Source organism: Alternaria dauci, chromosome 5 (assembly GCF_042100115.1).
Source record: "Alternaria dauci strain A2016 chromosome 5, whole genome shotgun sequence".
Lineage (NCBI taxonomy): Eukaryota > Fungi > Ascomycota > Dothideomycetes > Pleosporales > Pleosporaceae > Alternaria > Alternaria dauci.
In genome coordinates this window covers 2,657,402-2,673,675 of record NC_091276.1, presented here as the reverse complement: position 1 = coordinate 2,673,675, position 16,274 = coordinate 2,657,402, and the positions used below count along the sequence as shown (strand labels likewise).

The window sequence follows — 16,274 nt, the reverse complement described above, 5'->3', positions numbered from 1 at the left end:
GATTTACAAAGGAAAGCAGGGGAGTGAAAAGCTACGATAGTGGGATTCCGACTTATCTGACAACTCGCAGTGGAAGAATTTTAGTATTTCACTGTCACAGTCGAGCGCAGGACAAAGGGACAAAGGGAAAGCGATCTTGAACGACAGCACATGCAACGCTGCAATATCGCACGTTCCATAGTTTTCTTGCAGAAACCACATTTACCTGAGAGAATGCTCACGTTTCATAGCAGCCGAAGCTGAACCTGCCCACCGACTTCCCACAAGTAACCCTACTTCCCCTTCTGCCCCCACCAAGCCTCCGCCTCCTCAGCCTTCCACCCATCATACTCGCCCGCCGCCCTCTCCACAACCGCCTGCTCAGCCGCGGCTTGCCATGTCTTGGCCAAATGACCATTCTTGAGATCCTCCTGGAACTTGGCGACGTCTGTCCGGAAGCAGTTGTTTGCTAGCGTAAATGCTGCTGGCCGCGTATCTACCGTCTCTCCAGCAGAAATTCTGCCGAGGAGGGCGATGTTGTCGGGAGACTCGGGGAGCATGGAGATGAGAGCGGACTGTTGCGACGGAGTAAGAGACGTCCAGGCTGGGCCTTCGAGGAGCATGTGCTAGGGTACGTTAGATATATGGTGTAAGAAGATGACTTATTGGGGCAGACTTACGTAGACATCGGCTTTGACTAGGCGGCTGGAGGAGTTGGTGGTTATATATACAGGGTCAAAGACCTTACCAGTTCCCTTCTTGGCAGGAAGAGCTTTGGAAGTAGTCTTCTCCTCCAAGTCCATGAGGCGCTCTGGTACTTTACGGGTTCGTGACGGGCGCGAACTGAGTAGTGGTGGTGCGGCTGCAGGCTTCTTGACAGGGGTTTTCTTCGGCATTGCTGGCTTCTTGGGAGCGGCAGCTTTCTTTGTAGCGGCCTTGCTGTTTGCTGGTTTGTTTGCCTTTCTGGCTGGTCTCTTGGGGGGTGGTGTGCCAGAGGCTTCTTCTTCGTCATCCTCCTTTTCGCGAGCTCGCTTTGGGCTCTGCTTGGGTGCGCGTTTAGCGCCAATGTTGGACGATGTCGCGGCCGTTGATACAGATCCAGATGTCAGCGCCTGCTGAGTCTGAGGCAGAGAGTCGTTGGTTGCCATGCTCGCCGAGCCGTTCTCTATGCTCGGAATGGCAGTGTCTGCGCTCTGGCTTGGTATACTTGAGGCAACGGGTGAGGTCTGCTCAGAGGGAGCCGAAGGAGCCGAAGAGAGGGGTGATGGGTTTGGTCTGGAATGAGACATCCTTGCTCTTTTGTTTGGTGTTTTGGGATCTGGTGGTGTAGGAGTTCGCTCTTGCCTTGACTCGGACGTGTCCTCTATGGGTGAAGCAGTTGTTGATTGCGAGCTGTATGAACAGGCGGGTTGAGTAGCGGACGAGGGTCTGTACTTGTTGATTAGGGCTGTGAGACGATATGCAGGTTGCCAATGCTGTTGGATCTTCTATTGTGGGTGGGTAGACTGGTGAACAATAAGACGCGATACTGGGCGATAATCATGTGTCAAGGATTATCAGGCTTGGCATAAAGTGAAAGTGGAAGTTATATTGAGCGATTGCACAATAGCAGCTGCGCGCTTGGCAGTCGACGAGTGAATCGCAGGGACACGATTTAGGACATGTTGAAGAATGGTACGTACCTCACCGGCAACGACATGTTCGTAATACGGCTCGAAATGAGAGATTTGGTCTTCGACTTGAACAGTCGTCTCAAGAAGTGCCGCTAGCGCGTTTGACTCGAGTCTCGTGAATGGCAGTCGCTATAACAGGCTGTTGGTGTTTCTTTTCTTCGAGACGATAAGGCAGCGGCAGTCACGTTTCGAAAAGCTATGCTACCAATGGCTGAGAGCGCAAGTCCAGAGACAGCGAACCGCTTGCATTAGGGCTGAAAGCGCGTCCGCCACTCAATGATTGGGGTGAAGGTGCGAGAAGGGTACGCGAGTACTGCGGCGCGATCCGGCATGGTGGCTGGGGCGTTGAGTTGATCTTGTCCACACGTTCTGTAGCGACGATGCCAACATCAACCTGTGCTGTCTCTCCGCGTCCGTTTCTTCGATTGGAAAGTCGTTTAGAGTCATGAGTGACAGAGGCTCGAAGGTCACGGCACACTTGGTCGTTCTGTAAAGGCCGTTGGTGAGTCCGTGCGCCTCCGCGACCCTTTCCGCATCGTCATCTCGCGATCTGGTATCATCGACACCAACACGTAGCCTTTACTGCGCCGTCCCACAGCTGCAGACCGAACTTGACGATACTGGCCTAAATTGACGGTATTCTAAAGCTATCGCGCATAGTTTTACACCCACAACCGCCACCATGATCAGGCACACTCTGATATCTCGGCTTGATGGTCAGTCACGCTGCACTATTCCAGGGTCCATAAGCACTGACAGATACCCAGGCCTCCTACTCACAGCCTCGGTCGACGATGAGCAGGTACCGCCGCCTTCAAGCACGCGCATATATCCCTCCAAGAAACTTACAATTTTCAGAACGACGCCGAGTTCAATGAAGTCAAGACCAAGGTCAAGCTTGTACAGCGCCGTCTAAGCCGTAACGCTGAACAACAAGCGAGCATAGAGAGCGGCAACTACACATACCAGTATGCGCATTCGTACCTCTACTCTGCTTCATAAACAACCAGAGCGCCTTCAACCATATGCTAATACATGACCACCAGCTACATAATCGAAGGCGACCTCTGCTTCCTCTGCATATGCGACAGATCCTACCCACGCAAACTCGCCTTCACATACCTCTCCGACCTCCACCGCGAATTCACCACCACATACCAGCCGCAACAGTACCTCTCGCCCACATGCCGGCCCTACGCCTTTGTCGAATTCGACACCTTTATCCAGCGCTCAAAGAAGACATACCAAGACGCAAGAGCGACACAGAACCTGGACAAGCTGAACGACGAGCTCAAGGACGTCACAAAGGTCATGACCAAGAACATTGAGGATCTGCTGTACCGCGGCGACAGTCTGGAGAGGATGGGCGATATCTCGAGTCGGTTGCGGGAAGACAGCAGAAAGTACAAGAAGGCTGCTGTGCGCATCAACTGGGAGCTGTTGTTGAAACAGGTCAGTGGCGGACAGCAATACAGACACGTCAAGATCGTGGAATGCTAACAATGCGCAGTACGGACCCATTGGCGGACTGGGTTTCATAATCATCGTCTTCATCTGGTGGAGATTTTTCTAGGAATACGCGTGCAGCGAGTCGGTGCTTTCAGTTTGTATCCAGGGGCGTGACTCTGGGTACTGTCGGCGTTGGAGGCGCAAACTTCGCCCGGGGACGGCGACAGACGTACAACAATACCCAGGCTTCAGCTTTTCGTATACAACTCCATACATCCATCGCATCTGGTTCTGCTGTGACTGTTTCCCTATTGGGTGGACAAGGATACCCTTTCAGTGACCCTGGTATTCTCGAGTCATGATTGGCTGTAAACTCATCGTGAATACCACCCCTCGCTAACGCTCTAGTTCATGCCCGCCCCACTCCACACTATCAATTTCGATCGAGAACTTCAACCTTCAGCAATCCGACGTCGACCTCGGTGGAAGTTTTCTTACTGGACGTATACGAACGAGAACTTGGCGATAGACCAACCGATTTACACCATGTGACGACCCGAATCGCGTGCACGCACGTGCCGACATCCATACTACAACGAGCCGACATAAACGACTGAGGCATATCCTGAGAAAAAAATGAGGAGAATATAGAGCTATGGAGTTACAACTGGGTTCTTGATGGAGCCTCCAGCCAGATGTTCCAGCTTTCGTCTGTCAAACCAGAGCCAGCATTCTGATATCATGACGCCTTCATGCCATGTCGCATGGTGACAGTCAACACCAACCTCATGGACGGATCCGGAATGACAACATGTAAAAACGACTTCTGCCAGTAAGAATGTGCCATCTGGTGGAAGGGATATGGATTCAAGGGCATGACTGAGGGCAGTGTCCCTAGGAACGTGTGCTCAGCCGTTGCGGAAAGACTGAGAAGATTGCCGTACGATCAGGCAGCACATAACCATGGCTTCGACTACACCTACCTTCGCAAAGACGTCTTACCACCATCCACTTCGTCTAGATTCCGATAACGACACGGCTTGGAGTGAGCACGCATAAGCACTTCGCTGCAAACATACACGTCGACATCATGTCAGCCGGGGCGTCTCCAGGCGCCCAGTACAACACTACAGACGCTTCACTGACTGGCTCCTACAACATCACGCTTAGAAAAATGCTGACCGCTTGCATCCTTATCACCTGAAAGAATCCTTCAGGCAATAGTGAGCACAGTCGCCCATGCCCTACCTGGAACTCTTCGAACAACCACAGGCAGATACAAGCGGATCAACGCTCAGACCAGGCACAGGTTATAAGCTTCAAGATAACCAGCAATCCTCCTTCAAGAATCTTCGAACAAGACTCACGCACCTCCTCTCCACCGACATACCTCACCGATCCCACTTCTCAACCCCACCACAACGCCTCCCACCCATCCATCATGTCCAAGAAACCATCCTTCGTCCTCATCCCCGGCGCCTGGCACACACCCGCCCACTTCACCCCGCTCATCACCAAACTCCACGCTCTAAACTACACAACGCACTGCGCCCAACTCGCATCCGTCGGCAATCCCGATCCCCCAACGGATCCCACACAAGACATCGCAATCGTACGCGCCCTCGTGCTGTCCGCTATCGGCGACACAGGAAACGATGTCGTTGTCATAGCACACAGCTGGGGCGGTATCATCGCCGGGAGCGCGCTCGTCGGGCTCGGCAAGAAAGAGCGAGAAGAGCAGGGATTGAAGGGTGGAGTGGTGTGCATGGGGTTGATAGCGGCGTATATTGTGGACACAGGGATCTGTGTACAAGATGCTGTTAACAAGTCCAGTCCCGCTTGGATAGACTTTCAGGACCCGTATGTGTACGCGAGGGACGCGAAAATCTTTTATGGCGATTTGCCGGACGAGGAGCAGAGGTATTGGTTTGGGAAAATTGAGTCGCAGGCTGTGGCGTCGTTTTATGCGCCGGCGACGGGGGCTGCGTGGAGGGAGATAAGGACTTGTTATTTGTTATGTGAGGAGGATGTGTGTGTGCCGCCGCAGGTGCAGGAGGGGATGGTGGATAAGGTGAAAGAGGCGGCGGGGGGGATTGAGGTCACGAGGGTGAAGAGTGGACATAGTCCATTTTTGAGTCGGGTGGAGGAGACGGCGGAGTGGATTCGGGGGATTGCTGGTGATGTTTAGTTGGGCAAGAGGATGAGGAAGATGCATGGGGATGAGAATGGGGATGAGAATAGAGATGAGAATGAGATTATCGAGAGGGTGTCGATTTTGGAGCCATACAGACAAGACCCCCTTTTTTGCGGACAGAAATCAACATCACTCCAGGAGTCATACGAAACGAGATGGTCCAATACATGATTCCCGTTCACTGTTGACAGTGTAGAGTAGAACAAGATGCGCAGATCCAAGACGAACATACCGACGACTAAGAAAAGTGCGATCAAATCCAACTCTTTTCGAGTCCAATATGCATATACCGACACACCGAGCAGACAAGTCACCACCACCCAACACACACATCACCCGTCGCCCAAGCAACACAATCCCTCACAACATCGTCACGACACGGCACATCAACAACGGACACTTCCCCTCACGCAATTTCTACACGTCTTACGCATCTCATCTCGCCGCTTTAATCCTATCCATCCATCCTGCCATACATAGCATTACCCATTCCCAACAAGCAGATCATGAAACGCATAACGTATTGCCACTCCTCAATGCCACTCCGGCGCCTACCAAAGTTTATCTTCGAACGAACATGTCCATTTCCACATACACATTTTATATATATATACATAACTCCCGCCCGGAAAACTCCCCCGAAATCGAAATCTAAACCTCGATACAATATTGCCCAACACGCCGATCCCGATACTCAGGAACCTTTACTCAACGAACTGGCCTAGCCTCGCTCACGTCAATATTATAGAAACTGCAAGAGAGAGAGAGACCGAAGAACCACCTCCCTTTGCCCCCCTAAATCTCGATCATTGCGAACCGTAAGCACTAATAAGTTCTTGGTCTGTCAGCTTTCCCCCCTACCCCAACAACAACAACCCAAGCCAATCCAAGCGTCGGCAGATATACACCGAGTCAGGATTATGCTGTGAATCTCCCGCCCGTGTGTCGGTTCTTCTTCCCCTGGGTGAGAAAACTTGCCGTGATAAATTTCCGAGGAGGATTTTAGAGTTTTTTTTTGTTGGTTCTTAGCTGTCTTTTTTTATCTTTCTTTGCAGAACCTGTGGCTATCAGACATGAAAGTGCTCTTGACAATTTGGAAGAGGGGGGGGGGGGGGGGGGGGGGGTGTGGAGTTATATTTTCTTTCGAGAGAGGCAGTGGTATTCTACTGTTCAATAATGATAACATTGGAGGAAAACGACATCTTTTCTTTAAATCTACAATACTGCACCTACTGTGAAATCACTCGTTCCATATAGTTTATGAAAATCTGCGAGTACAATAACGAGAACAAAAGACCTTTTTCACTGCAAGACCATTTGAAGAAATACAAGCACACAGTCTCGTAATCGCGCATCTAGCAGTCATCTCTCTCCATTGACCTCCAACCCCCATCTGCACCGCTCAACAACGAAACCCCTCACGGCAGCTCATCCAACCTCTCCACAACCACAAACTTCTCCCTCGCCTCCTCCTCCAGCGCCGCATTCCCTGGTCTATCAACAACAACAGCATACACACCCGCTTCCATCGCTGCTTCCGCTTCTATTCACAAAACGAACGTGTTAGTCAATGTATCGCCAGAACCCGCATTGTACCGAAAGCCTAGCCACGTGTGTAGTAGTAGGAGTGGGGTGAAAGAGGATATGAAACATGTGCGTGTAACTCCGTATAGTGGGGTCGCGTGACAGCGAAAAGAGATACGTGGAACATGTAACAAAGACAGGTGGGTTAAACGAGATGCGGCATGACGACGAGAAAAAGATACATGTGGGGTGGTGTCAGGTAAAGTCACACTATAGTGGTGTGTTGGTAGGCCGACAGACGTTGCTGCGAGAGACAAAAAGAGGTGGGGCGGGTTCAGGGCGGTGAGGAGAGGGTGGTGTGTTGTTTCACAAATCCAATACAGCAGCAGCAGCATGACAACCAAAAAAAAATCCACAACGTACCTTTAACATTATCAGTCAAGAACGCAACGGCACTCACGTCCCTGTCCAACTCTTTGCAAATCTTCTCATACGACTCCTTTTGCATCTTGGGCCCCGCATTCACAGTATCAAAGTGCGCCGCGAACAAGGATCTAATGTCGCGGGTCCCGTCCTCGGGACCGCCGTCTCTGACGTACGAAAAGAATTGTAGCTGAGCTGCCACGCTGCCCGAGGAGAAAATAGCTAGTGTTTTCCCACGAGCAAATTTCCACTGCTCGAGCGTAGGCACCACGTCGTCGAAGAGCGGGGTCTTGAGATCCCCGTTGCGGAAGCCAGTCGTCCAAAGCGTGCCTGCGACGAACACTGGTTAGTCTTCGGCGAAGCCCACATAATAGTATTGATTCGGTATGCCAATGGCAGAGCAATGATAACAAGGCCAATGTGCATAATCGAACATGTGATAATGCCCTAGCCACGCCAGTAGCATCTAGGGGGGGAAGAGCAGATCCGTACGATTGCCAGCCAGACAGACTTCGCTGTTGGAGCGGCGTCGACTTCTGACAATGCAGAGGGTTTGGCACTACCACGCGTCCGCTGCAACAGAGCGGCGACTATCGCGATAATGCGGCCGGTGGTGACTGGCGCATCGGAGCTACCAGCCCACCAATCGATGGCGCTAGCCCCGACTTTAGAGCGGCGCGGTGTCGGCGCTTGGTGGTTGGCAGTGCTTTGGCACAAAAGATGGCATCCCGGCATGTCGACGTTGGGGATGAAACAGACTCATTTGTTCAAACCTACCTTGTAGTTGCTTCAAGTACGTAGCCTTGATATCACGCCGCGTAAGATCTTCGACATGCGCAATCAGCGCATCGGCGCTTGTCTTGCTATCGGCTGGGAACGACGCAATGAGGTTTTGGAAGTCGGCATCGCTCCACGAATTACGTGCTAGTCGTGTGAGACTATCTAGTGCATACGGATACTGCGGCTATTGTGAGCAAGACGGTGCGAAAAGGGGGAACACTGCACCCCACAGGCCAGGCATCGCGTGACAGATGACGGAAGTTGGATCATCGTGAGAGACTTGGAGTGGCAGGTGCAGCTGTCGGGAAGACGATCTAGAACAGGGGAGGCGAGAAAATGAGAGGCGGCGAGTGGCTTTGCTGCATTTGCCGAGGGGAGCAGTTACTATGACACCAGAATGGGCATGGGAGTCCGGGCCGGCGTGATTCTCGAGTGGATGTTTGGTGGTGTTGATCACTTGGACGGATGCGGGGAAGATGCGCCTCGAGACGAACAGCAGAGGAAAGTGGACGCGCGAGGGAAATGAGACTCGACGACGGAGAAAAAGCTTACCATGACATCCTTGACGAATGAAATGCTCGAAATAGTGCCCTCTGAAGGTTCATGTCAGCGCGCACGTCGAGGTTGGACAAGGCGGCTGAGGTTGTCGTGGCGCAGGCAAAAACCTGGGGTAGCGCCGCCCGGGAGCGCAGCAACACAGACATTATGGGATGACAGGCGAGCGCAAGGTTCGTTGTCGCTGGCCGTCGGACAGTTGCTGACTGGGCGCGTGCCTCGCCAGGTTGGTGGAGGCTGGTGCAGTCGTTCCATGCGGGACTCGAGAAGCAGGCGATGCGACTTACCGATATCGAGCAACACTACCTCTGCTTGCTTCCAGCGCGCGTCATCGAGGGACGCGGGAGACATTGTTTTGCTCGTTGTTGTTGAGTGCAGGGCGGTGAATAGCGGTGAGGGGGGGAAATCTCTGCTATGGCGCCTCTGTCCTGCGAACTGTAGTTTTGTGTGTCTGGGCTGGCAGCTAACTGGTGCAAGGCCTGGGACGGGAACGTCAAAACATGGCGGTGAGGTGTGTTACCACGGCAAGTTGTAGATTACTGGAATGGTAAACAGGTTCTGGACGACTATAGGACGACTGCCAGATGAGGCCTGACAGCCGCGAACGTGCTGTCGAGAAGAAAATTTTCAAAGAGTCATCGGGCATCGGAGGTTGAGGCCATGTGTACAGTCACGATGACTTTTCCCCAACAACGTGCTAGACTCGGTTGCAGCATCGCAGAATCACAGGTGAGGCTGGTCGTTGAGGCGCACACCGTCATACGAGCCCGAGAATACCCACACTTTTCACGTGTATTGGGGAGTATCTACGGTCGACCATGGAGAGATGGACGGGTGTTCCTGGCTAATTGGAGCGTGTTGGTGCTGGATGTCGCAAGATTTCCAGATAGCTTCCGTAGGCCCCCACTTGCACTCCGCCTGTCATGGAGATCACGTCGGCTCAACGTGACAAAAATGCATCCAATACCAGAAAAGTTGGTTATACTATTCGCTGGTATAGAATGTGTTGTCGCTGTTGCTCTACACCGCTCCAGGGTAGCCCAGGGACAGGCACAGCGAGTGGATACAAAGAAATGGCCCGGTGCATGTTACCTGCAGTAGCCCGGCGAGTGCCTGTCCAACACGCCCTCTGGGTGGCTCTGGACGCAGGACGCTGCAAGCTGCTGCAAGCTACTGCGTGTCCTCCTTTAGACTGCAGTAGGACGCTGGCTCGGAATCTGAGCAGCCCCAAAGACAACAAACAGAGGGACGACGAAGGATCGCGATTGCTGCGCTGGGTGGATGAGCCGCGAGACATGCATGTGTCGTGTCTCATGTAGAGGGCGTGTTGTAGCGACTATAGTTGTCGAAGCCGGGAGATGCTGCGACGCTGAAGTGCGGCAGCAACATGGCATAGAGGGTCACAACACAGCACCTGGCAAGCTTTCCCCGGATTTCTAATGTTTGCCGCGACCCGCCCAGCGCGCGACCCTGTGAGGCCAAAGTCGAGGGTGGATAGTCAGCCGAATAGTGTACTAAATGGCCTCGCCGCTAGCACACGAAACACTTGTCATGCTGTATTGGGGCGCAGATGCAGCCCCTGGATGGCACGGCGAGCTACACAAGAGCACACGACAGCAGCGAGTGCAACGTCGGCATCGCACCGCAAGGCTCATGCAAGACGGCTGCAGACAGAGTGGCAAGCATCACGAAACGAGAGATAACGGTCTCGTTGGAGACGGGCATGGAGGGGGGGCGAGTGCAGTTACAGGCCAGGTGGCAGCTGTGTGCTACATTGCGATGGGATACGATCAGCACGGCGGCGCTTGGGGCTAGGCCAGCATTGGCGCACGACAGGTGGTCAGGCTGGCCGTGGTCTGGATGCGCGCCTTGTCCGCCGTCCGTCTTTGGGAAGCCAGGACAATGTTTCAGCGGTCGTCATAGCTAATCTCTGAGCATCTCGTCCGCCAGCACATGGGCCGCCAGCGGCCGACGGGGTGGGGTGACTATGCACAGCGAGTCCGAGTGATGCAAGAGAGATGATGCGATGCCGAGAGACCCGCTCGCTGCTGCCAAAGCAGGGACAAAGGCTGGGGAGCAAGGCGAGCGACAGTGACGAAGGAGCGTGGAAAGGCATCGAAGGCCGTGGAAAGTTGGCAGGCGGCCGGCGCCCCTCATTGGCCCGCCCGCTCGTGCTGCTTTATGATGCAAGCCACGTAGCTCCCCCGGCTAGTGCATCCGCGCTAGGCCCAATGCCGCACCCCTGTCGGGCCACCGCCGCTTTGCTGTGAGCGGGTCCCGAGGGCTCAGCTGCTCCTGGCGCGGTGCCCTCTAATACCCAGCATGGCCGTCTTTTACCCGCCATCACCTCACTCACCCCCGATGCCTCCATAACACGTACCCACCCATTGCTCGCCGTTGTTCGTAAGCTCTAGCGTTGCTTTCCTCACCTCCTACCACCATCAGCCTCATCATACCCATCCGCTCCTGCCTTAATAAACCTCTACCTCACCATCGTTCCTTCTTCCGCAGCCGCAACTGCTCGCAGCTCAGACGTCAACAACGTCAACATCCTCCTTCCGCCCTCCGCCCTCCGCCCTCCGACCCCCGACTCCTCCTATCCCGCGACTCCCACACGACAACCACGCTATACCACTCGGATACTCGATTATATAGCTGCCGTTGCCGCGTCCTGATTTGATGTGACATTGGACTTCGCTGCTGGCCATCCCGACATCCGCCCGACAGCTAGCCTACTCACTCGATCCTCATCACGCACCTCACTCCAACCGACCACCTGCGCCGCAATAGCTTCCGCACGCACACGTTTGATGCTCCATCGGCCGAATCCGTCGTAGCCACCACAACAACTGGCATCGTCGAGACCCTCTTCGGCCCCAAGCTAGCTGCCTTCCGCGTGAGCCCGTGCCACCTGACTCACGCCGTCAATCGCGTCATCCAGACACCCCCTACTGTCTGCCTACCGACGACACCCTCCACTTCCACGTGTTACGACTCTCTTCTCTTTTACGCAGCGATCCCTCTTCCTTTCTGGTCGTCCACGACTCCAGCCCTCCTCTCCCACCCGATTGTTCGTTGACTCGAGCTATCCATACGCAATTAATACCGACCAATGAGAACCACACTCTCTTGAGCATTTCCTTGCTGTTTCCGTCGACGGACCTCTGTGCATATCACCGACGACTTTTGCTTTCCGTTTCTTCGACAGCCATTGCTGTTGCCTTACGACATATTCGGTCCGGACCATCTCACCACCACTGGACACCATTACAACCATTTATTGATATCTTCCCACGACTCCGTGCCGCCAAAAGTCTGATAGAGCATCGCTTTTGGGCTTTCGGCTGTCTGCCCATTGTTTGATTCGCATATCGAGCTTTCCTGTTCCTTTGTTTGTCCGGCTTCACTTCCAAGCCACCTCCATCTCCTCTACACACCATCCCAATGGAGTGCATGCGCGACCAGCTTCATGACGGCGTTGTGCTCAATGGACGGTACGAGACCATCTCTCCTCTCAACAATGGCTCCTTCGGCATGGTCTTCCAGGCCAAGGACCTTGTGACCGGCGACAACGTTGCCATCAAGGTCATCACCAAGAGCTCCGCCGCCATCAACTGCCCGTCCGCCTTTGCAGTCGATGAGCGCTCCGAGGAGCTTGGCGTCCACCTCCACCTTGGTGACCACCCCAACGTTGTCAACCTGCTCCAGTCGTTTGAGACCCAGAACCACATCTACCTGGTCCTCGAGTTCTGCTCCAATGGCGACCTGTACGAGGCAATTCGTGTTGGCAAGGGTCCCCTCGAGACTGAGCACGTGCGCGACTTCATGATGCAGCTTGTCGGTGCTGTCGAGTTTATCCACTCCAAGGGTATCTACCACCGCGACATCAAGCCCGAGAACATCTTCCTTACCCAAGATGGCTCGATGAAGCTTGGTGACTTTGGTCTCGCCACTTCCGACACCTGGTCCTACGAGATTGCTGTAGGCAGCGACCGCTACATGGCTCCCGAGCAGTACGACCCTGGCAACACTGGTTACTCCACCGCCAAGGCAGACATCTGGGCCATTGGCATCGTCCTCCTCAACATTCTCTTCCAGCGCAACCCCTTTGCGGTCCCGTCCTCTTCAGATCCCCTGTACGCCGACTTTGCGCTTGACCGCCAGAGCCTCTTCGATGTCTTCCCCAACATGTCGCAGGACACCTTTGAGGTCATTCGACAGTGCTTGGCCATTGACCCCGAGAAGCGTGACCTCAACGCCGTCAAGGACGCTCTCGACCGCGTCATCAGCTTCACCACCGATGACGAGAGCCTCGACGACTTCTGCACCGAGGAGCGTGACGTTGTCGCTGTTGGAGCCAACCGCGAGCCCCTCCGCACGCCTTCCATCTCAACACCTCAGCTCGATAACGGTGGGTCGTTCCCATGGGCGAAAGCCTTGGCAATGTCCCCACCTCAGCAGTTCCGTCAGCTCTCAGCCATTCCTGACGAGGAGATCTACGAGGATGAGATGTTTGGTGGTCCACCCTACGATGTCAAGCCAGATACCGCGTCTGCCGTATCTTTTGTGGACTCTGGATTGGGCTTATCTTTCAAGTCGGTTGACGTCAGCGAGCCGAAGTCGATGAACTTTGCCCGATCTCGGCCCGTTCCCATTTCAGGCTCGCTCCCTGCCAAGGCTTTCAACAGCATGTCTTCCGTCTTTGGCAAGAAGCGCGACGTCTTCTCGAAGAGCTGGAGTGACCTCTGGGATGAGGAGGACGATGACGCGCAGTTCCTTGCCGAGCTCGAGAACAACTGCCACTCCTTTGGTGGTCAGAAGTCGTCCAAGGCCAAGGCTGTCGTCTCTGAAGCCGGATCAGGTGTGTCGACCCCCCGCGGCGGCTTGTCGGAGGTCAAGAACCCTGCCACCGTCCACAACAGTAGGGATCGCTCGCCCAAGAACATTCGCAATGCGGTAGACCACGTCAGCGCTGCGACTGGATTCGTCTTTGAGGAGCATCGCACCCCCGCGCCTGCCAACAAGCGCTCCGCTGCCGACAAGTGGGCTGCTCTCGGCGACCGCCGTCGTAGTCCTGCCGTGCAGGCTCAGCAGCAAGTCCAGCAGCAGACTCCGTCGAAGCCTTCACGGTCTCCCAAGTCAGCTCAACCCCCGGCGTCCGCCCGGAAGCGGAGCCGGACTGGCACTGCCATGCGTCAGATCAACTGGGGTCCCAGCCACAACGAGAACAAAAACTCTGTCGGCTCTTGGGAGCAAAAGGTGGACAACTGGTACAGGAGCAAAGATTGGCGCTCTCATGCCGATCATCACGCCCAGGTCACGGACGACCTGGGCGACCTTGAGTGGGTGTGGTAAGGCACTATGGCCTGCCACTTGTAGTCTTGACAACTTTTCTTATCCCTGTTTTTTGCTTTTGCTTTTTCGAGGAAATACGTTGTAGCGAGAGTCCTACGATGCGCATCCCCCCGATCCTCAACCCTCGACGCTGAAATTGTAGCTGTTTAGAGATACCATTTCCTATCTCTCTCTCCTCTCTAACCTTATCACCTGTACCTTGTACACACCACTACTCTCTACTTCACCGACGACGGAAACATTACTCAGCATTTTCGAGCGCCACTTGTACCTTGTCGTCCTTGGTATCTCTCCTTTGTTACTTCATGGGTGTTGAGCATTGTCTGGGACTCTTGCATTTGCCGGCGATGGTGGATGGTGGTTTCAACACTAAAGAAACCTCGTTTTCTGATGAAGGCTTTTCGTCAAAACTCACATTTTATAACTTGCAAAGATGGATGCTTTCTCTCTCTCTCATAAATATGAAGGGAGGGGAGACAAGCGAGCAAAGCAAGCGGCATTTGGGAAGGAGTTTTTCATGTTTTCTTGGTTGTTTTTTTCTCTTTTTGTTTTCGCTTCTTAGGGAAGAAAATTTAGTTAGTCAAGACTCGTATCCGTCGGAGATTCACCTTTTTTTCTCCAAAGTTGAGAAAAAGGTGAATCCGGGATTTACCCACTCAAGATCATTTCCCGTCCGCGTCCGTATCATGCGTATATCGGTGACGATTGCATTGCACGGCTTTCTTACTTGGAGTTGGTTTCAAGTAGGAGGTTGTGTACCACTACTACTATAATTAAACTAGAACTCTTTCTTTCTCTCGATGAATTGTGTATATATATATCTTATACCTTTTAGATTTAATAGCTTATGTACCTTTGTAATTAGAATATCTACCCGTAGAACGTACAATTCCTGTACGTATAAAGACCTCAAAAACTGTTGTATTGTATTGTACTGTTTTGTTCGTTTACCTACCTATCATTCTTCATTCCTCTCCTCCAAATCCGTACTCATACCCCCCAACAACCCAAATTCTCCCCGCACATGTCCAAAATCTACGTCCCGTAGCACCATACTCGCTACTGCTTTGGCGGCCACCGGGATCAGAGACATTCCTCCGCCGTTGAAACCGGCTAGGAGCCATTGCTGTTGTTTGTTTGTTTTGCTTTGACTTTGATCTTGAGTTTTACTAGAAGGAGGAGGAGGAGGAGGGACGCGGCCAATATATGGCATACCGTTTTCAGTCTTGCCTTGGATGCCGGTCCATATTATATCTGGTTCGAAGGAACGATCACTAGAAGACGTCTCTGGGTGGGCAAGAGAGGTGGGGGAGTAGGCGAGGAAAGTGTTGGACATGTAGTGAATCCAGTGTGCGTATGTGTCTGCTGGGAAATGCCCTGTTTCTGTGCTGTCGTCTACGGTGTTGAGCCATGTATATCTCTCGTCCTTGTTCTTGTCGCCATTCTTGTCCTGGTAAAACCAACTACCCCCGCCAACGACAATAGATCCGTCAGGTCGCGGATTCAGGTAATCGCATCCGGTGGGGTGGCCGGGGAATAGTGGGGCGAAGTGGATGTTGTAGGTGTTGGATAGGTGAGGGGGTATGGTGTGCGTTGGTAGGTAGGAGGAGTTGGGTGGTAAAGAAGAAGAAGGGGTGTGATGGCTATTCATGCCTTTGTATGGGATAATCGTCTTGCTGAACGAGGAGAGAAGCGAGGCTGTGTACGCGTTTGTTGCCAGGACCACTTTCTGCGCTGTAAGTGTGCCGCGGGGTGTTGTCAATACATTCGTGACGTGGGCGGTGGTGTCGCGCTCCATGCTCTCAGCAGCCATCGCTGAACAAGAAGAGACAAGGCGCGTCACGACCGTATTCATCTGTACATTCAGCGCCTCCCCAAATCTCTCCACCAGCCCCTCAAGTACCCCACACACAAGCTTATACGGCCAAAAACTCGCACTCTCAACACTAAACGCGCCAACCGCCCCTCTCACCCCCGTAATCCCCTCCACCCACTCCCCAGGCACTACACCCGTCCTCTTCGTCCACTCTTCCCCTTTCTTCGCATCCTCATCATACACCTTCTTCACGCGCCCAAACTCCTCGTCGTCGCAAAACACATCAAAGCTCCTTCGCAACTCAAACTCACACATCTCTGCCAGCCCCTCCGCGTCAACGAGTCCTTTTAGCTCGACAATCGTCCGATGAACAAAGTCCTGGAACGCTGTTCTCGCAGCGCCATTCGCGAGACTAGTCAGCGTTGCTGTTTTCACTTTCGAGTGTCCGCCGTTGCGCGCCGTAGCGCCGCTGCAGAGATCTCGTGCGTCGAGCAGGACAACGCGGGGCATGCGTGTGCCGGCCTGG

General features: G+C 53.6%; 4 protein-coding genes across 4 annotated transcripts; 2 read left to right on the top strand and 2 right to left on the bottom strand.

The window, feature by feature from the left end:
* Window positions 1-272: 272 nt before the first annotated feature.
* On the bottom strand, window positions 273-1,678 carry ACET3X_006311 (uncharacterized protein; the record flags this gene model as incomplete). The annotated part of the gene is made up of 3 exons (XM_069452508.1): window positions 273-605; window positions 660-1,407; window positions 1,662-1,678. 3 exons carry the CDS (start codon window positions 1,676-1,678, stop codon window positions 273-275), a joined length of 1,098 nt encoding a protein of 365 aa, XP_069306671.1.
* A 656-nt stretch (window positions 1,679-2,334) lies between these two features.
* ACET3X_006310 (uncharacterized protein) lies at window positions 2,335-3,225 on the top strand (the record flags this gene model as incomplete). Its single annotated transcript, XM_069452507.1, has 5 exons — window positions 2,335-2,368; window positions 2,420-2,454; window positions 2,511-2,620; window positions 2,699-3,104; window positions 3,163-3,225. The coding sequence occupies 5 exons, from the start codon at window positions 2,335-2,337 to the stop codon at window positions 3,223-3,225; spliced, it is 648 nt and encodes a 215-aa protein (XP_069306670.1).
* A 3,488-nt stretch (window positions 3,226-6,713) lies between these two features.
* Window positions 6,714-8,928, bottom strand: ACET3X_006309 (uncharacterized protein; the record flags this gene model as incomplete). The annotated part of the gene is made up of 5 exons (XM_069452506.1): window positions 6,714-6,838; window positions 7,243-7,572; window positions 8,020-8,200; window positions 8,575-8,615; window positions 8,865-8,928. 5 exons carry the CDS (start codon window positions 8,926-8,928, stop codon window positions 6,714-6,716), a joined length of 741 nt encoding a protein of 246 aa, XP_069306669.1.
* Window positions 8,929-12,021: 3,093 nt separating this feature from the next.
* On the top strand, window positions 12,022-13,932 carry ACET3X_006308 (uncharacterized protein; the record flags this gene model as incomplete). The annotated part of the gene is made up of 1 exon (XM_069452505.1): window positions 12,022-13,932. The coding sequence occupies one exon, from the start codon at window positions 12,022-12,024 to the stop codon at window positions 13,930-13,932; it is 1,911 nt and encodes a 636-aa protein (XP_069306668.1).
* Window positions 13,933-16,274: the final 2,342 nt, after the last annotated feature.